The following is a 21,808-nucleotide window of genomic DNA, read 5'->3' as shown; positions in this document are numbered from 1 at the left end:
AACTGCTAGCCGTGGGGATGCGCCCGTATTATTTGCCGAGGGAGTTCACGTCCGCCATTGTTATCGCTGTGTACATTCCTCCATCAGCTGATGCAGAGGCAGCAGTGGACACCATCCACTCCACTGTGGCTAAACTGCAGACTAAGCATCCCGGTGCATTTTTGGCAGTTACTGGAGACTTTAACCACACCAGTCTGGATAAAGTACTGCCAACTTTGCACCAGTATGTGAACTGCCCCACATGGAACAATAAAACTCTGGACTTACTGTATGCTAATGCCATGGATGCATACAGTACTACTGCCCTTCCCCCCCTTGGTAGATCAGACCACAACCTGGTCCTGCTGACTCCCAAGTATGTTCCCCTGGTGCAGAGACAGCCTGTGAACACCAGGACTGTGAGGAGGTGGACACAGGAGGCTAAAGAAGCCCTGCAGGACTGCTTTGAGTCCACGGACTGGAATGTGCTGTTTGGACCACATGGGGAGGACATCAACAGCATGACGGACTGTATCACAGAATACATTAAATTCTGTGAACACTCCACTGTACCATCCCGGACTGTACACTGCTTCCCCAACAATAAGCCGTGGATCACCAGTGACCTGAAAGTTCTTCTTAATAAGAAGAAAGCAGCCTTCAGGTCTGGGGACAGGGAGGAGCTCAGGAGAGTGCAGTGCCACCTGAAGAAGAAGCTCAGGGAGTGCAAGGACTCCTACAGGAGGAAGCTGGAGGCAAAACTCCAGCAGAACAACGTGAGGGAGGTGTGGACCGGTATGAAGGAGATTACTGGGTTCAAGGGGAGAGAGAGACAACCAGGGGGCTCCCTGGAGAGGTCAAATGAACTAAACTGTTTCTTCAACAGGTTTAGTTCACCACCCTCATCTGTCTCCTCCACACCTCACACCTCCCAAACACCTCTGCTGCCTCCCTCCCTCCCCCCTCTGTGCCCCCCTGGTGAACTGCATAGAGCCCTCAATCTCAAAGGGCTCTTCCTCCATCGACACCTCGACCCACCCCCCTCTCTGTGACGACTGGCCAGGTTAGGAGACAGCTGGAGAGAATCCACCAGCGCAAGGCTGCAGGACCTGACGGCATCAGCCCCGTGGTCCTGAAGACATGCGCCGTCCAGCTGGCTGAGGTCCTACAACACCTCTTCAACCTGAGCCTGAAGCAGGAGGAGGTCCCGGTGCTGTGGAAGACGTCCTGCCTGGTTCCAGTCCCCAAGAAGACGACTCCATCTGGCCTCAACGACTACCAACCGGTTGCCCTCACATCTCATGTGATGAAGGTGCTGGAGAGGCTGGTCTTGGCCCACCTCAGGCCGCTGGTGAAATCTTCTCTGGACCCTCTGCAATTTGCGTACCAGCCTCGTGTGGGAGTGGACGACGCCATCATCTACCTGCTGCAACGAGCTCAGTCACACCTGGATGGAACCGGTGACTCTGTGAGAATCACTTTCTTTGATTTCTCCAGTGCATTTAACACCATCCAACCACTACTGCTGAGTGAGAAGCTGCGGGTGGTGGGGGTGGACGCGCCTATCATCTCCTGGATCAATGACTACCTGACAGGCAGACCACAGTTTGTCCATCTGGGCAGTGTGCTGTCTGATACGGTGGTCAGTGGTACTGGAGCTGCACAGGGGACTGTTCTGTCTCCCTTCCTGTTCACCTTATACACAACTGACTTCCAGTACAACTCAGAGTCCTGCCATCTGCAGAAGTTCTCTGATGACTCTGCAGCGGTAGGATGTATAAGGGATGGACGGGAGGAGGAGTACAGGGCAGTAGTGGAGGACTTTGTGGAGTGGGCGGGAAGGAATCACCTGCTCCTCAATGTGGCCAAGACCAGAGAGATGGTGGTCGACTTCAGGAGGAAGGCGACGGCTCCACAACCGCTGAGAGTTCTGGGAGAGGAGGTGGACATGGTTGAGGAGTACAAATACCTGGGTGTGTCCATCGACAACAGACTGAACTGGAAGACCAACATCAATGCTGTCTACAAGAAGGGGATGAGTCCACTCTTTTTCTTGAGGAAACTTCGATCCTTCAATGTGTGCAGCGAGATGTTGGAGATGTTCTTCCAGTCTGTTGTGGCCAGTGCATTGTACTTCGCTGGGGTCTGCTGGGGGAGCAGCATTGGAGCCGGTGACACCAACAGACTTAACAAACTAGTTAAGAAGGCCGGCTCCATCATCGGCTACAAACTGGACAGCCTGGAAAAGGTGGTGGAGAGGAGGACGCTGAACAAACTATTGTCCATATTGGATAGTCCTGTCCACCCTCTCCACCACCTGCTGCAGGGACAGCGGAGCACTTTCTCTAAAAGATTCCTCCAGCTCCGCTGTCACAAGGACAGATACAGGAGATCATTCCTGCCCACTGCAATAAGACTGTACAATAACTCACCTCTGGCAAAATCCATCACAGTGCAATAACACTGTTGACTGTGTTTCTTGGTTTGTTGTATATAATATATATAGATATATACTGTACTGTATATATCTATATATACATATATATATGTTGACTGTGTTTCTTGGTTTGTTTGTATATAATATATATAGATATATAATGTACTGTATATACTGTGCATTTTATATTTTATATTTATGTTTTCTACTGCTATTTACTGCTATTTTATTGCTTTTCTATTATTCTATTCTATTCTATTGTTTTATTCTATTATTTCTATTATTATCTTATTGCTTCTGTACGCTGCTGTAGCGGAAAAATTTCCCCTCGGGGATTAATAAAGTAAATACCTACCTACCTACCTACCTTGTGGAACTCCATAGCTAACTCTTGTTTGCCTGGAAGACTCATTGTTGACATGAACAAACTGAAATTTATCTAATAAGTACGATTTGAACCAGTCTAATGCAGTTCCTTTTATCCTCGTAATATTTTCCAATGTCTGTAATAAAGTTGTGTGATCAATTGTATCTAAAGCAGCACTGATGTCCAAAAGAACAAGTACAAGTCCATTGTCTGAGGCTAATAGAAAATTGTTTGCAACTTTCACCAGTGCTGTTTCTGTGCTATGATGTACTCTAAAGCCTGACTGAAAATCTTCAAACACATAATTCCTTTGTAAATGATCACAAAGTTGATTTGCAGCAACTTTTTCCAATGATTTTAGAAATAAACTGCAGGTTGGAAATTGGTCTGTAGTTTCCTAAAACAGCTCGATCAAGAGTCGACTTTTTAAGTAAAGGTTTAATTACAGCCACTTTAAAAGCCTGCGGTACATAGCCGGTTAGGTTGATCTGATATGGAAGTACTAATTAAAGGGAAGGCATCCTTGATGTGTCTTGTTGGGATGGTGTCTAAGAGACAGGTAGATGATCCAGATGAGGAAATAATTGCAGTTGGCTTGGAGAGCGCAACAGGAGAGAAATGTTCAAGGTACAAATCTGGTCGCTTCCAGGGCTGCTGTGCTTAACAACATATCAGTGGCATTATGGTTTTGCATAAACACTACACTAACACTTGGAGCACAGTCCAACCGCTTTGCTGTCTAAGTGTGATAGCAATGAATTGCTTGTTTGTAAATTAACATTACTTTTATTTTTACACTGTGCTTCTTTATTTATTACAATACATGTCAAGAAGGAAAAACATCTCTATCAAAACAAAGTGGTTTCAGTGTATTTTTATTTCTTAAAAATATTTTGCTGTTCACTTCCTGCAGCAGCACCTCTGCTTCCAAACGACTGGAGTTATTCTTCCTCTTGGAGTGTGGGGCACCACCATCTTGATTCATGCATTATTTACTTTTCTCTTTTTTCTCCCTCAATTTCTGTGACTCCGTCAGGGTGTTTATCTATGCTAATTAGGAAAAACTGGCATACTTGAATGTGGACTGTCTGCATAAATCACCTAGCTTCCCACCGTCAGTTTATTTACCAGGCTAAATCTAAGGATCTACACCTCCCTCCCATACACAGACAATCAGACACACCCACAATATTTGCTGAACAAAATACAGTGGACATTATTATTTATATTTCATTTATTATATGACTAGCCTGACATTTTTTTCTCACTACAGCTCAACAATAGCAATAAATACAGCAACTTTTATCCCTGCATCTTCAGGTTATTTTTCTGTTCCAGCCTGAGGTGCCTGTCCCATTGATTACTGATGTAAAGTGAGAGAGAATAATTAGTGAACACCACATACTTGAGGTAATTAAGTGTAAGTGGTGATAAAATTGCACAGGTGGACATGCATTTCAATCGGACTGCTTTTCCTTTGGGCTACCTGGTGTTGCTGGTGGAGGAGAGCAAGGACAACTGGGGGTTCTGCTGGTAGAAGGGCGACTTGGGGAGCTGCAGGCCCGAAGGGGATATTGCTTAGAAAACATCCTTTGGCTAAAATAATGGCCTCTGGTGCAGCCTCTTAAAAATAGATCAACACTCGTATTGAGTTAGCTGCTTCACATCCTTTAACTTTGTGAAAACGTATGTGTTAGCACGGCATCTCTTTGGTCTTACTCTGTTTTTAAACATGTTTTTAAACCATTTACTGCTTATAAACTGTATTACATTCATCACAGTGTTGACCAGTATTTCCCTCATTTACTCTGTTAACTGCATTACCTTAGTTGACTTGGTTTGTAAATCTGGTGAATCAGCTTGTTGCCGCATTTAGTTTTGGTTTGGTTTGAGAGGAAAACCACACTTTGACCACCTTGGGGTTGGCTTGCTTTAAGGTTCCAGGGTTACACACACACACACACACACACACACACACACACACACACACACACACACACACACACACACACACACACACACAATAACTCATTTCAAGATAAACAAAGCAGCCTCTCATCAGGCACAAATGGAATGAGGGAACTGCACCCAGAGATTCAACTTGGAACTTTCTTCGGTTATAAACAACCAATTAGCTGACTCACTTGAGACCAAACCCACCAATCACACATCAAAGACACTCCCTAATGTAGTGAAGGAGGAAAACAACTCTTTGGTTATTCAAAGGGACTTTAGCTTTCTCTGTATGGCATACAGAGGAGACATCTGCCTGCATACTCTGTGCATACTCTGTGTCCAGATACTGACCATGTGATTGTTGCTTTTTTTCCTCTAAACACATTTATTATTGATTTTTTTTTTTTTTTCTGTTTAAGTTTAAATCATTTTTTTAATTTTACTTTTACCTTTTCCAAAGTCATCTCTTTATGTGTGTCTATCCACAGGCCAACGGAGCTCTTCCGCAGCTGTAACGTCCAGTCAGACCAGGGTGCCATGAACGACATCAAGCTGTGGTCCAATGGGACGATCAAGATGCCTTTCATGAACATCCCTGTGCTGGACATAAGGAAGTGTCTGCCAGATATGTGGATGGCCGTGGCCTGTTCCCTGCAGATCAAACCTTGCCACAGCAAGTCCAGGGGGAGCATCATATGCAAGTAGGTCTACTCCCACCATGACAAATGGATTTGCAAACCAATTATTTCTTTTTTGCTAATATCCATGTGAATACAGTGTTATCTGGAAATACTAAACATTCTCAAGCAGGGACAATTGGGACAGACCTTTTTTTTCTAATCTATCCTGTTTCTCACTTAATGCAAATGCAACACTTCCTTCATGCTTACCTGTATTACTGATGAATATTCTCATTCATCCAGTCCCTGGTCAATTTAAGTGTTATTAAGGCAAAAGGACTTGCATGAAATTCTTGAAGATGTTTCACTTCTCATCCAAAAGGCTTCTTCAGTTCTCAAGTTCTTCAGAAGTTGTCAAAACTGAGGAAGCCTTTCGGATATTATGCAGGAAGTGCAGTTGTTTAATGGTATGTACAGTACTGCATACATAAGAGTATTTACATAGATGCTGCCTGAAGGAGAAGCTCAGGGAGTGCAAGGACTCCTACAGGAGGAAGCTGGAGGCCAAACTCCAACAGAACAACGTGAGGGAGGTGTGGACCGGTATGAAGGAGATTACTGGGTTCAAGGGGAGAGAGAGACAACCAGGGGGCTCCCTGAAGAGGAACAATGAGTTAAACTGTTTCTTCAACAGGTTTAGTTCACCACCCTCATCTGTCTCCTCCACACCTTATACCTCCCAAACACCTCTGCTGCCCCCCTCCCCTCTCTGCCCCCCCTGGTGAACTGCATAGAGCCCTCAATCTCAAAGGGCTCTTCCTCCATCGACACCTTTACCCCCCCCACCCCCTCCCCCACCCCACACACACACACACACACACACACCCCTCACCCCCCCCCCCCCCCCCCCCCTCTGTGACGACTGGCCAGGTTAGGAGACAGCTAGAGAGAATCCACCAGCGCAAGGCTGCAGGGCCTGACGGCATCAGCCCCGGGGTCCTGAAGACCTGCGCCGTCCAGCTGGCTGAGGTCCTACAACACCTCTTCAACCTGAGCCTGAAGCAGGAGGAGGCCCCGGTGCTGTGGAAGATGTCCTGCCTGGTTCCAGTCCCCAAGAAGACGACTCCATATGGCCTCAACGACTACCGACCGGTTGCCCTCACATCTCATGTGATGAAGGTGCTGGAGAGGCTGGTCTTGGCCCACCTCAGGCCGTGAGTGAAATCTTCTCTGGACCCGCTGCAATTTGCGTACCAGCCTCATGTGGGAGTGGACGACGCCATCATCTACCTGCTGCAACGAACTCAGTCTCACCTGGATGGAACCGGAGACTCTGTGAGAATCATTTTCTTTGATTTCTCCAGTGCATTCACACCATCCAACCACTGCTGCTGAGTGAGAAGCTGCGGGTGGTGGGGGTGGATGCGCCCACTGTCTCCTGGATCAATGGCTACCTGAAAGGTGGTGGAGAGGAGGACGCTGAACAAACTATTGTCCATATTGGATAATCCTGACCACCCTCTCCACCACCTGCTGCAGGGACAGCGGAGCACTTTCTCTAAAAGATTCCTCCAGCTCCGCTGTCACAAGGAGGAGATCATTCCTGCCCACTGCAATAAGACTGTACAATAACTCACCTCTGGCAAAATCCATCACAGTACAATAGCACTGTTGACTGTGTTTCTTGGTTTGTTTGTATATAATACATATAGATATATATACTGTACTGTATATATATATATATATGTTGACTGTGTTTCTTGGTTTGTTTGTATATAATATATATAGATATATAATGTACTGTATATACTGTGCATTTTATATTTTATATTTTTTGCTGCTATTTACTGCTATTTTATTGCTTTTCTATTATTCTATTCTATTCTATTCTATTATTTTATTCTATTATTTCTATTATTATCTTATTGCTTCTGTATGCTGCTGTAGCTTATTATCTTATTGCTTTTGTATGCTGCTGTAGCGAAAAAATTTCCCCTCGGGGATTAATAAAGTAAATACCTACCTACCTACCTAAACAGAAACTATATACATATGGATATGTACATGGGTATGAATTTATACTTTGCAGACATGTTATAAATAGATCATAAATCGATAGAAATAAATAGACACTTTGTAAGGTGGCATCTAGTGGAAGCTTAGTTTGCATGTGGCTGTGGGGTAGAAACTATTTGTCTGTGATCTGATAGAGTTGTAGTGTCTGCCAGAGGGCAACAGGTTGAACAGACTGGTTCCAGGGTGGGATGGGTCATTCAGGATGTTGGCTGCTCTGCTGCAGCGAGCGCTGAATAAGTCCTCCAAGGTGGGCAGCGATCAGTTGGTGATCTTCTGGGCGGTGTTTATGACCCTCTGAAGAGCTCTCTTTTCCGCTGCTTCGTAGCTGGCATACTGCGTGGCGATGCAGTGTGTGCGCATGCTCTCAGTGGTGCATTGAAACAGCTTCTCTGGCAGGTTGTTTTTTCTGTGTGTTTTGGCATTTACTGGCAGCGCAAGACACAATCGTTTAAATTGTGAGAAGAGCGGCTCACGTCAGAAAACTCATATTTATATTTTTTCTTTGCTGTAATGACAATTGTTTGTTGTTCACTTCAGGCATCTGAGTACTTTCAGGCTAAATACTGAATCCATTTTGTTCTACGCCGCTGTCTTTTCTTAGAATAAAACTGTTTTGCAAATAATGAGTGATGAGAACATAAATACCTCATGGGCCTGGGATGTCTATGTTCGTGAGGACCCGTTTGATTTTGGGGTTCAGTTTTGAATCAGATTTAGGTCTGGGAAATGGTTGTGGTTTTGCATTTAGTTGCGATTGTTCAGGTTAGGGAAGGAACTTGGGAATGCATTTGGTCAATTTGTGTCCAGATTGCTATAGAAAGACCAACATGTGTGTGCACTGCATAACAGCACAACATCCCCACTTTACACCCAGTCTAGCTTACAACCCTCTTAAACTTAAGACATCTACGTTTGTAGGCACAGAATTTACACATGACCATTCAATCTTGATTGACTTTGTTTCAAGCCGGGCTGTAATGTATGTACCAGCTCGTGTTAGTGTCATGTTTTCTCTTGTCTGTCCTCAGGTCAGATTGTGTGGACATCCTGACCCAGTGTGGGGACAGGAAACGTTTTCATGAAGGACAAACACCGGAGAAGATCTGTGATCTGCTGTCACCCATTGATGACCCTGAACGCTGCATTCCCCTCCACAGATACCTCAGTGAGCCACAGTGTACAGTACATACAAGTTGTGGCCACTAGAGGCCAGGGGACCACAGAAGCTCAGAAGCTGACAGACTCAACACTCACTTTATACCATTTTAAAAAGTTATTATAGTTAACATTTTAGCCAACAGTTTGTTATTTATGTTTCAATAGGCACAGAGAAACATTATGTTATCCATTTAATAGCTGGTTTTATTGACTACTTTTCTGGAAACTGGGTTGTACAAAGACTTCACATCAGTGCACAGACAGTGTATTGTCATATCTGATGGACTAACTGTTTTGTTGAATTTCAATCTTCCACCTCTCCCCTCACACACCCTCCAGTGCCCAGTTCCTTAGGCAACAACATTGTCGAGGAGGTCATCCATCCATGCAACCCCAACCCCTGTCCCAGTAACCACCTATGCCAGGTCAACCGCAAAGGCTGCCTTGATGAACTCAGCTGTCAGCCATACCTCTGTGTACCAGGTAGGACCAACTATTGCAATTTTCAGGAGCTTTTACAGCATTCTCTCCAGAGTCTGAAGTCTGTGTGTGTGTTTCCAGGCTGCAAACTAGGTGAGGCCTCCGAGTTTCTGGTGCAGCAAGAAGCTCGTATCCAAGTGCCAACTCGTACTGGTCCTGCTGGGTGCTATGAGGTGTGCAGCTGTGGTCCCAGTGGGCGCCTGGAGAACTGTGTGGAGATGCCCTGTGTGGACATCAATAAGCCCTGCATTGTAGGAGGGCAGAGGAAGAGTAAGATTTATTTTTTTCCTGTCCAAAGTGTTTCCACAAGTCCTTAAAAAGTTTTCAATAGAGTCTAAAAGATTTATATATAACCTGTTATTTGTAACAGAATTATTAATGCTGTATTTTAGCAGTACTCAGTAGTGATCTAGGTGTCAGGTGGCAACCGACACCCATTTTTACTGCAGTTGCACACTACTTAACTTAGGGCCGAGGAAGTACCTCGATGCAATACTTTGATATTCTAGGAAATATGCTTATTACTCCTTGTCTCGACTGAGATGCAGATTGATATCAGGTCTGTGAATAGAGCCGGAGTCAGGACCTGGTTAGTTAAACTTAGTATTAAGACTAAAAGCAGGGTGAAACTGGTAACCTGGCTCTGTTCTGAGTTTTAAAAAAAAACACCTCACCATCCCCACTCCACTGGTTTCCTAATGGTGATAAACTTTCCAGTTTTTATGCTGCCCTCTGGTTCCAATAATCTCTTTAAACATATTGTAACCATGCAATCAAATCCTGCTAAGGTCACATTAGCCTGGCTTTGTTTGTCAAGAATGTTGTTTAGTGTTAAAGCAGTAGGGGATATACTTCAATGCTTCAAAAAAGCTCTTTCTACACGAGGAATTGAGAGTGTTGCTTGGCCCCAGACTGTGGACAGTAAGAATTAAGAGCTCACAGTTGGTCTTGGATCAAATGGATGGGTGCTCTGTCTATAGCAAACCCTTACCCACCTTACAGCATTTCTTTAAGTAGGAGGTGTTCTGAGAGGTTTGTTTTTAGAGAGTAAATTAAGCTGTAAAATTATGGTAATATATTGTGTCCAAATGGGACTTTGGTTGCCTTAAAGTCAATTCAATGTGCTTTAGCTAAACTAAACTAAATAAAAACAACAAACAATCTCGTTTTCAATCGTGTCTGGAGGCTGTAAATGAAAACAAAAACACTCAAATGTAAATAAAAACAAATGTGATAATTTGCAAATCACATAAAACCCATGTTTAATTGAAAATAGACCAATGACAATGTATAAAATGTTGAAACAGAAATTGTTTTGTTTTATGAAAAAATATATGCTCTGTGGATATGGATCTGATGCCAGCATGCTTCAAAAAAGTTGGGACACGGGCACGTTTACCACTGTTGCATCACGTCTTCGTTCAACAACATTCTGTAAACTTTTGGGAAGTAAGGAGACCAGTTGCTGGGTTTTGAAAGTGAAATATTGTCCCACTCTTGCCTGAGATAGGATTTCAGCTGCTTAACAGTTCAGAGTCTCCGTTGTCATCTTTTTCATTTCATGCTGCTTCAAATGTTTTCAATGGGTGACAGGTCTGGACAGTTTTTTTCTGAAATAGGCAGAACATGTGCTGTCTGGATGGCAGCACATGTTGCTCTAAAACCTCTATATATCATTTAGCATTAATGGAACCTTCCCTGATCTGCAAGCTACCCATTTCATGTGCACTAATGCAACCCTGTACCATCACAGATGATGGCTTTTGAACTGAGCACTGATAAAATGCTGAGTGGTCCTGCTCCTCTGTAGCCCTGAGGACACGGCATCCATGATTTCAAAAAAGAATTTCAACCTTTGATTCACTGGACCGCAGGACAGTTTTACACTTCAGTCCATCTTAATGAGCCCGGGCCCAAAGAAGGCAGCAGTGTTTGGATCATGTATTGTCTCTTCTTTGCATGGTAGAGTTTTAACCTGCATTTGTGGATGCTGTGAACTGTGTTCACAGACAATGTTTTTTGGAAGTGTCCTGAGCCCATGCAGTGATTACAGAATTGTGTCTTTTTTTAATGCAGTGCCACCTGAGGGCCTGAAGATTACAGCCATCCAATATTGATTTTCGTACCTTGTGTACAGAGATTTCTCCAGATTCTCTGAATCTTTTCATGATATTGTGTACCATAGATGATAAAATCCTCATATTTTTTGCAATTTTATGTTGAGGAACATTTTTCTTAGATTGTTGCACTATTTGTCCAAGCAATCTTTCCATCTTCACTGCTGAGAGATCCACAGAGCATTTGTATTTCATAAAACAACACAATTTCTCAGTTTCAACATTGGATATGTTTTCTTTGGTCTATTTTCAATTAAATATGGGTTTACATGATTTGCAAATCATTGCATTCTGTTTTTATTTCCATTTTACACTGCATCCCAACTTTTGGGCAGCAGGGTTTTAAATCAGTGAGGAGAAATAAAAACATTTCTGCATAACTTTCAACACAGAAATAGATTCCGTCACATTGACAGTTAACCCCGCAAAGATTACAACCTTCAGGCGTAGTTTTCTTACCAGCCACTTCGAAAGCCAAGGAAGTGATGTTTAAAAAGCTGCAAATTTATGCCAGGCAAGACTCAGAAGGTTTTGACAGAGAACAATAATTAATTGAGGATTTTTTTGGGGGGGGGATAATAAAACAAGGAAGAGTTTCCTGTAGCAGTGACATTAAAATCTTGTCTGATATATTAACTTTCTGTGCTGCCAAATCTCCCTCGTTAGAGGCCAGAATGAACAAAATGTAAGGAACTTTTACATAAAAGTCACCGATGTCTGAATCACAACGAACTGTCACATTTAAGACTTGACAAATATTACAGACCAAGTTTTAAAAGGGCTATAATGCAAAAACAGTGAGATTACCAATCTGCTGCCTAGATGTTACTGACTCAGCACATTGCTGCGTTTAAGATGGCTAATGCCAAGTCAGGAGCAGTTCTTAATTGATTGCAGTTTTCTGTTGAGGTGAACATCTCAGTATGTCTAAACAACTTGTTTAACTGGGAGATGTTTTTATCATATTACCATCTATCTTAGTGTTGTCTGTACTGATTCTGCTGACTCCAATGTACAGCCTTCTGTACTGGCCCTCTTTGCTGTCATGCATCCAACAAAGGCCATTGCTGTCATCAGAAATCTTTATTTGAATATTTCACTAGTTTCACTCCCTCATCCTGTTCTTGTTTTGGACATTTTGGAATGTTTAACTCTGACATTTTATTCATTCAGTTCAACACTTTGGACATTGTCTTCTTGGTTTGTCTTGCTGTGTGTTTCCTTCAGGTCATGGGACATCTTTCAGGATCGACTGCCACACCTGCTCCTGCTTTGCTGGTGACATCATTTGCTCCACCAGAGAGTGTCTCAGCTTGGGCAACTCAGATGATGACCATCAACACTTCACTGGTGAGTACCTTGCAATTATTTAAATAGGGTTTGGCCCTTTTAGACAAGATTGACACACCACAAAGAGAGCCACAGTGTTATAAAGCCATATTTCATACCCACAGTTATCCACACTTACCACTCCGCATTTCTACTTAGTGGCTGTCCTTATCCCTGCCTCATCATATGTAAATCTTAATTAACTGGAACCTGCTTTTCTATCATGTGCATTTTGGGAGATTAAGGTTTGACCTGTGACAGAGCAGGGATGTCAGAAATGTCAGTGGTAGGAAAAGAGAAAAAATTGTAAACTAAATATGTAGCAGATAACATGTATTCAAAAACAGGCTGAGAAATGACACATTGCATTTTCATCATTTTCAGACAACACAGGGGCCGTGGTAGAAGTTCCATTCAGACTCATGAGCTGTTATTTCACTGAGTCAGCTTACAAAAACCTGTAAACTGCATTGATTTAATCGAAGCTCAGTACATTAAATGGGAATTTAGTTGGAGTTTTTGAGGAAATTTGAGGCAGAGTGGGGATAATATCTTAAGTCAAATATCTTTAATTACTGAAATAACAGCCTTTTATAACTTATGTTCTATCTCCATAGTTCTATACAGTTCTTCTATCAGTTATGGTGATATGATCTTGGATTGTGGTTACATTGCTAAAAGTAGGTCAATAAAAATATGGTGAGATGATTGAACAGCTTTCAAACTAACTGTGTTCTGAGAGCCATGCACATTTTGATGGTTACAATGAACCAATAGCCAGGGCTTTGAAAATATAACCCACATATTTTGGGTTGTAGGTCATTTTCCATTAAAGCTTTCATATAGGCAATTGCTAAACTGCATATCCATGCTTATTGTGGGCCCCAATCACCGTGTCCATTCATTGACTAAAGGCTTTCCTTTTTCATAATAATTGTCATTTCTGCCCTCGCTCAGGTCTTCCCTGTAGCTGTCCTGACCGCTTTGTCCCCGTCTGTGCCTCCAATGGGCGAACCTATCCCAGTGCCTGTGTTGCTCGCTGTATGGGATTCAAGGACCATCAGTTTGTCTTTGGCCAATGCCGCCTCAGTAACCCATGCACCAACAAACTCTGCCAGAGAAACCAGAGGTGGGTTATGGAAACAAGTAAACAGTCAGGGGGAGCTGCTGCTAACACTGAGCACCAACTCATAAACAAACACTAAGGAAAACTCATTATGTAGATCATGCCCTGTCAGTGGCCAAAAACCTTCCAGGGCAGGAAATGTTAACTTTCATTGCCATCAAAAATTACTGCAAAACACAAGTGTTTGTGATTCATCAGTAAATCTGTTGAAATATAAAACTCTCTCTCTCGTGGAGATCATGCTCAATGTTTTTGCCCTTCTGTGTTATTTGTTCATGCCTTTCACACTATTGTGGATCTCCACTACAAAGCTATGCTGGTGTTCTAAATGTAAAACTAAAAAGCTGTTTTCTAGCATGTTTATCCTGAATATTTGGACTATTTTTTTTTTTTTTTCAACTGAGTGATGTGGTCTGGAAAACATTTAACCACACACACACACACACACACACAAACACACACACACACACACACACACACACACACACACACACACACGCACACACTCAGGACATTCATAAACTCCCCTGGCTCTCAGTTCAAAGGCTGAACACACACAAATACAGTGGAGTGGAGGTATGTTAACACAGCTCAAACCCCCTTTTTTGTTCTCAGGGTAAACAATGCAGTAAGTAAGCAAGCCAAATCAGATATGCTGATTGGTGCACAGCGTTAGTGGTTGCTATGGTAACAGAGCAGGGTTTTGGTTGTGTTTGGAGGATAGACAATCTCTCCTGTTGCTTTGCTTTTTTATTGCACTGCTTTACCGAAATATTCTCAGAAATATGTGTTGTTTTCCCTGACTGTGTGAATGTGTATTGCAGGGTGGTGTGTCCAACCCTGTTTCCAAAAAAAGTTGGAACACTTTGTAAATTGGAAATATAAACAGAATGTGATGATTTGTAAATCCTGTAAATCCATATTTAATTGAGAATGGACCAAAGACATCATATTAAATGTTGAAACTGTGATATTTTATTGTTTTTTGAAAAATATATGTTCATTTTGAATTTGATGCCAGCAACACGCTTAAAAAAAGGTAGGACAGTGGCATGTTTACCACTGTATTGCATTACCTCTTCTTTTTACAACACTGTAAATGTTTGGGAACCAAGGAGGACAGTTGCTGGAGTTTTAAAAGTGAATTGTGGCCTCATTCTGGCCTGATATTGGATTTCAGCTGCTCAACAGTTCAGGGTCTCCTTTGTCATATTTTTTCATTTTAACGATGTTGAAAATGTTATAGTGACAGGGCTGGACTGGAGGCAGTTTAGCACCCAGACTGTTCTACTATGGAGCCATACTGTTGTAATACCTGCAGAATGCAGTTTGGTTTTGTTTTGCAGACAAGGCCTTCCCCGAAAAAGACACTGTCTGGGTGGCAGCATCTGTTGCTCCAAAACTACTAATATCATATATCATCATGGCTGCATGCTCTTGGACTGTGCGCTGATTACAAGCTCTCCTCTCCTCTCCTCACCTTGGGCCATCCTTTATGAGCTTGGGTCTAAAGATGGAGGCAGCGTTTCTGGATAATGTTTATATATGGTTTCTCTTATGCATAGTAGAGTTTTAACCTGCGTTTATGATACATCAATGAATTGTGTTCACAGACGATAGTGTTCAGAGATCGTTCTGTGCCCATGCAGTCATTTCCATGACAGAATTGTGGCTTTTTTTGAATGCAGTTCCACGAGAGACTCTGCATCTCTGGGATGTTCTTTTTATACCCAATCATGTTACTGCCCTGTTGCTAGTTAAAGTAATAGTTGCGACATGTTCCACCTGGTGTTTTTGACTCGTTCCAATTTTTTTTTTTAAATGTGTTGCTGGCTAACTAAGCATATATTTTTCATAAAACAATAACATTTCTCACCTTGTCAAATAAGGAAAAACAGTAGTAAAAATGAATAAATTAAGGCATTTTGTGTGTTTTGCCAGGTGCATCCCAAAGTATCGTGTGTGTCTGAGTGACTTCTCAGATTGCCTGCAGTATGAGTGCATTGGCCGGCCGGCAGCCTGCAATAAGAACAGCATGGAGCCGGCCTGTGATACTGACGGCCTGGTCCACCCCAATCTGTGCCAGATGCAACAGGCTGGGAAAACCCTGGCCTACATGGGCCACTGCCAGGTAGGTTCCACAGAAGAACAGGAGGCCACAGGGCTCAGGGACTGCTGTGCTCATCTTAAGAAACATTAAGTGCTGTGCAGAGTTCTGACCTTTGTGTTGCTGTTACTTTGTCAGTTTTTCGATGTATCTGTGCAGAAAGGAGCTGGGAGCCTGTGTTGTGTTGTTAAAAGCTAAATTAGAGTGCGGACCTCCATTTGGGTTTAATAATGTTAGTTAGTTGTTACATTGAGAGTCAGCACGGTATGAGTTAGAGGACAGAGCAGTCTCTGACGGTACCTTTTTGATTTTGGTCATTATGGGAAATAACAAGGTTTCAATTTGCATTTGAAAACAAGTTTACAATTATTTATTTATATATCATGTCTATCATTTAATGATTTATGCCAATTAAATGTTTTTGTCGAAAGAAAATCAAGCAGCTTAACTCAAAACGATTGACTGGTAGAATAATGTTCAGTGATCTACTGAAGCTAGAATGTACTCTGTTCTGCTAAATATTTAATATTCCTAACATTCTATGTTGTATCTGTCCCCGCTGTTTTAATAAGTGAGCACAGGAAGCAAAATTAGACATTAGACTGCATCCAGCCTTGGAAATAGTAGCTGTGGATATATGTTTTACCTTTTACTATTGCCTTCTTGTTGATTATGAAATCTTTCTGATCTGGGCCAAGCTTTTTTACTGCAGCAGTTTCTCCATTCAAGTTTCAACTTTATTCAAGAAATATTATCTTAAGATTTCAGTTAGATTTTATGAGGAATTTCTTAAAATATGTATTTGCTTTGTCAGTATGGGTTATTAAATGAAGACTAATGGACAAAAATGGAAATTTTATCCATTTGAAATTACATCTACAAAAGTCCATTTCTAAAAATAGCAAAATCTTGTATTTTTTTTGTTTTGTCTAATGCTTTTGAACAGTGTATTACCCAGGTTTTATCATAAGGTTTTTACTCATCAGTGTACAACAAATGAAAAATAAGAACGTATTAAATTTTTTTTTTTAAAGGCCTACATGTAACTGTGCAGTTTATACAATGCTTGGTGTGCTGTGTCTTTAGGATGTCTGCGGGAAGTCACAGCAAGTTTGCGGCCATAATGGTGAGACTTACAACACAGTGTGTGATGCCTTTTCTGACCGAGTGGCTGTAGACTATGAAGGCCCCTGCCATGCTGTGGGGGCCGTGTCTGAAGTGGCCGCTGACTCAGCGTGCAGTTTGGTTCCCTGTCCAAGTCTATCCACTCCAGGCTGCCAACCTGTGACCCCACCCGGTGAGTGGAGCAAATCATTGATAGAAAGGTTCAAGGTACACTGCATAAACTGGGGTCAGCAGTCATCGGTTAAAGTGACACTGTGTATAAAAATTTTTAGCACAGTCAGAGTTTCTGAATATTGAATCATGACCCCTGACCTCTAACCTGTTTTCAGGAGCCTGTTGTCCCATATGCGCGAGCATGCTGCAGATCCTCTGGAACAAGGAGCAGATGAACACTTTCTCTAAGGTATGGATGGGCCACAGTTCAGCTATTATAGGATTATAAGACAAAACATCATCTCATTCAGTGTTATTCACTGTAAAATGTTCATGAATCACTCATGATGAATGAATAAAGGAATGAATTAGAGAATATAGAATATGTTGCTGTCTTTAATGTTTGTTGTTCTGAGGTTTGAGGTATGTAAGGACATGAAACAAGGAAAATTCTCAAGTTCAGTTTCATTTGTGCTCAAAAAAAAAAAAATCAATTTTTATTTTGTTTAGAACTGAAAACAATCTTTTAAGTTAAAACTGTACTTTTTAGAAAGCTATCGTGATGATGAATCAGTGTTTTGTATTGTTACGAGATGTAATTACAGGTGTTGGCCACTTGGGAGCACTATAAACCCAAAAAGTCCCCCACTATAACCTGATGCAGTCTGCACAAATACCTTACTTAAAAGATGCAAGTTTTACTCCATATGGCATTTTGCTTGAGTACAGAAAACTGAAATACAAATTCAATACAAAAGGTAGAAACACAGTTTACTTCCAAAAAAAAAGTCTACCATTGGGGAGTTAATAAAGCCCTCTGGACTGTGGCGGTATTCCACACATCATGTTGAAGACAGAGAGAAAGTAAAACTGAAGGACAGCAGTGATGCAAATAAAGAGTGTTGTTTATACATGTACAGGACAACTAATAAGTGTGGCAAAGTTGCCAAAATGCTAATTTGGAGTAACATATGCTGCCATCCAGACAACGTCTTTTTCAGGGAAGGCCTTGCTTATTTCAGCAAAACAATGCCAAATCAAATTCTGCAAGTATTACAACTGCACAGCTCCGTAATAAAAGAGCCAGGGTGTTAAACTGGCCGGCCTGCAGGGGAGCCCTGTTGGTCCCACCGTTGAAAACATTTTCTGCATCATGAAAAGAAAAATACGACCAAGGAGACCCTAAACTGTTGAGTAGTTCAAATCCTATATCAGGCAAGAATGACAGTATTTCACTTTCCAAAATCTAACAATTTGAGCACTCAAGCATTGTCTCTGACACAACTGTTTATAATTAGGGCCATCCATACTTGCTGAAATGTTATCATCATTAATTCTGTTCTAATAACATAAACCAAAAAAATCTAATTGCACAAATCTGTTGTGCATATTATACATAATAAATCCCTGAAATTATTTTTAAGAAAAGAGTAATTTTTTTAAATTTTTGATTGGGGCCAACCGCTTATTTTTAGGATTCATTGCAGTCAAGTATACGACAGCAATTTATTATGTTTCCTTTTTCCTCATACCACGGATTTAGTGTTTTAAGGAAGTGGCACAGTTGGTATACATATACAGGGGAGTGCAAAGAAGAATGGTAAGTGATTGATTGTGGTGAGCCGATCTGGACCAAAATGCCAGGGCAGATTTTTATCACGGTCACCAAAACTGCAAAAAACATGAAGTCACTCCTATTTGTGTATGCACATGCTCCCTGTTTCAAGAAAAAAAGGAGCTCTGTGATTGGGTGGTTTCTCTCAAACTCTATGAACACAGGTTCATTGGCCAATAAGCATCTAATCACTGTGGAGATTTTGGTCATACTTGCTGCAGGAATTCCATTCACCATGTCTGCAGTCATACAGGATTCAATTTTAAATATTTCAGTGGATGCTCATTATAGCACACTCTGCCTCAGCTGGTCATGGTGCTGCGCTCTGGCTGGGTTTCAGTTCAGTGTGAAACAGTTTGAATTCAGTTTGAATCAAACGAGGTTTGCTAAAAAAGCAACATAGACGCATCTCTTAGGTAAATAATGATGTAGCTACAAAAAAGGTCGAAAGCTATAGTATAACTAGATATATTGTTAAATTGTGGTTATTTTTAATCTGAAACATTTACACACACGTTTATGAAAACAATATTGATATTTATCCTTGAAATGTCCAGTTTTATTTTTCTTAATATTCTTATTTTTTATATAGTGGCCCCAGTATTCTATCATGGTTCTCTGCACTGCATCTTAATAACTTAACATAAACTATCATTTCTATTTAGAATATAAGACATCACCAACTAGTCTTTAATATGGAATCAGGAAATTTAGGGCCAGAATTGGTTGTTTTCTTGCTGAATGGTTATTATCAACAATATTCTGTAATCAAAAAGTGTTTTCATTTTCCTGGACAAAAATGCACTCGACTTGCAGTATTTTTTTAATTGACATTTTAAAATACCACTGAAGTTTTGCTTTATAACTAGACAGCAACATTCATGTAACCTTTGACCCCTCTGTGCAGTTGAATAAGAACCAGCCGGTGACTGTCCACGACGTGCTTCAGATCCTGCGGCTTCACGTCTCTGTGCCCCAATGCGATGTCTTCGGCTACCTGAGTATCGACCACGAACTGGTGGTCCTCTTTGCTGCAGTGGACCAGAGGCCGACACCACTGCAGGTAACACACACACACACACACACACACACACACACACACACACACACACACACACACACACACACACACACACACACACACACACACACACACACACACACTTTCATGCACACACACAAATTACATTTATTGTTTTAGCCATTTTTCTGCACACTTGTGTGTTGCTTTTACTTTAACATGACTTGTTAGGAGCTGGCACTCCGAAGAAATGCCAAGTCACTCCAGCTGCTACCCCCATTTTATATAGCCAATATATAGTAAAAGGGTGGAAAACCTCAGAAATATGAGTACAAGTTAACACAGCAAGAGATTGCGGGGCAACTTAATGTCAAAATTGGCCAAATAAGAACAGTTATGTTTGAAATAAATGTAACTTTGGGTTTCCATTGTGGGGATTTTAGCCTTACAACTATAGTCAGACAGTGCTCGGAGATCAATTGTTGTTTGATCAGCAGATAAATATATTTAAAACTAACTGTAACATTGTGTAACACAGTGTCTGCACAAAAGCAGGCTGCATCCTTGATTGTTAAACTAGAAATATGAGCCGTGACCGGATTAAGTTATGTGTTGTTATGTGCTGTCAGTATTTCTGAGCTGTGACTGTAAAAGAGGCACTGACTGCCATGGCTGAAACATTATTAAAGGACCTTATGACAAATAATATCAACTATTTCTAATGGACAACCTGGTAGTTGTCTGCGGCTTCTCCACACCGACATCAGGTGGCTAAGCAGGGCTGCTTTCTTTCCTTCCTGAGTGAAATCAAGGCTTTCATGGATTAGAGGGAGGAGGACACCACCCTGTTGTCTGATGCTGACTGGCTACTTGATCTTGCATTCCTGACAGATGCAAGTAAAAAATTGAATCAGAAACTGAAGGAATGTAATATAATGCAGTGATATGTGGACAGACAGAAAATATGGACAAGAAAAGTAACTAATAAACATTTAGTTGTCTATGACATGGGAGTAGTGTGAGCTTCATCAATTGAAAATGTAAAGAAATGCATACAGAAAAAAGAATGCACATGCTGTTGAATTTAAGCACTGTGTTGATTTTCAATTTGTTAGTGTTCACATAAAAGAAGCTTATTCAGTTGGTTTGGGTGGAGCTCAGCTATGTAAATCAGTTTTACTAAACATGAGTAGCTCTCAGAAGAAAAAAGGTTGAAGACCCCAACCATAAGCTATCTATGATGTTAAAAAAAGTGATGTCATAATCTCTTTTTTTGAAAATGGAAAAAAAATAAGGAATTCGGAATATTTCAGCAAACCTTGTACCCTAAAGTCACCAGGGGATCACTTTTGGTTTTGTTAACAGGGAGAGGTTTATATGTGTCACCCAGTATGTGGGTTAGAGACAATGAAATTCAGTGACACTCTTATCTGGAGCTGAGATGTCTTCAGGCAAGTGTTAACTGCTGCTGCGCGTAGCAATCCAATCTAATCTTAGACCAGAATCAGTTCATGGCCAAAAACATTGAACATGGAAGGACAAGGTTTGAAAAGGAAAACAAAAAAATGAAGACACATGCCAGAGAATAAGATAGTGAAGACACTGATTCTTTGATTTGACAGAAAAAATCCTTAAAACCCCCCAAACAATCATAGAAACGTCAAACTTTGTTGTGTTTGTAAATTCACAAGCAGAAGTGCTTTCAACAGCATTTCTGTTTAACCAACTGCATCAGATCAGCTTTACTTACCACTACAAACAATGTAGAATAACATTTCAATACATCATAACTGACAACAGAAACATCAGCAGAATACAAAATTCCCACAGTGTTTTTATGGAGACATATCCCCGAAAAGGACAGTACGAGTTGTCATCTTTTCAGAGGAAATTGTGAAATCACCTCAGTACAGCACATGAATCCTTACAGAAAACAAGACGGCTAACCACACAAGTGACGACACAGATGTTTCCATTTTTCTCTTCTTTTTTTTTTTCAGCCCAAGGTCTTTTTGTCGTTGTTACACAAAACAAGAAACACGGTGACGTCAAAGCAGTTTGTGTTTCTGAAGGAAATGAAAATTAGACATAACTGCACTTTATAGAGGATTTGAAATGATGGAGCTAAGTGATTGCCTGTGA

The 21,808-nt window shown here is 41.4% G+C and overlaps 1 protein-coding gene across 1 annotated transcript in view; it reads left to right on the top strand.

Moving 5' to 3' along the window:
• reck (reversion-inducing-cysteine-rich protein with kazal motifs) overlaps window positions 1-21,808 on the top strand; it is a 99,921-nt gene that overhangs the window by 71,150 nt on the left and 6,963 nt on the right. The window contains exons 11-20 of the mRNA XM_069151264.1: window positions 5,228-5,440; window positions 8,464-8,600; window positions 8,933-9,076; window positions 9,155-9,343; window positions 12,418-12,540; window positions 13,477-13,648; window positions 15,587-15,776; window positions 16,839-17,049; window positions 17,207-17,280; window positions 19,553-19,708. Coding sequence (XP_069007365.1) covers window positions 5,228-5,440; window positions 8,464-8,600; window positions 8,933-9,076; window positions 9,155-9,343; window positions 12,418-12,540; window positions 13,477-13,648; window positions 15,587-15,776; window positions 16,839-17,049; window positions 17,207-17,280; window positions 19,553-19,708 — 1,609 coding nt within the window. The remainder of the gene's footprint in view (window positions 1-5,227; window positions 5,441-8,463; window positions 8,601-8,932; window positions 9,077-9,154; window positions 9,344-12,417; window positions 12,541-13,476; window positions 13,649-15,586; window positions 15,777-16,838; window positions 17,050-17,206; window positions 17,281-19,552; window positions 19,709-21,808) is intronic.

Source organism: Embiotoca jacksoni, unplaced genomic scaffold (genome assembly GCF_022577435.1).
Source record: "Embiotoca jacksoni isolate LCO1_2020_lvr unplaced genomic scaffold, fEmbJac1.0.p SCAF_17, whole genome shotgun sequence".
Lineage (NCBI taxonomy): Eukaryota > Metazoa > Chordata > Actinopteri > Embiotocidae > Embiotoca > Embiotoca jacksoni.
Note: the sequence above shows the minus strand (reverse complement) of the source record. Positions and strands in the feature narration are given on the sequence as shown.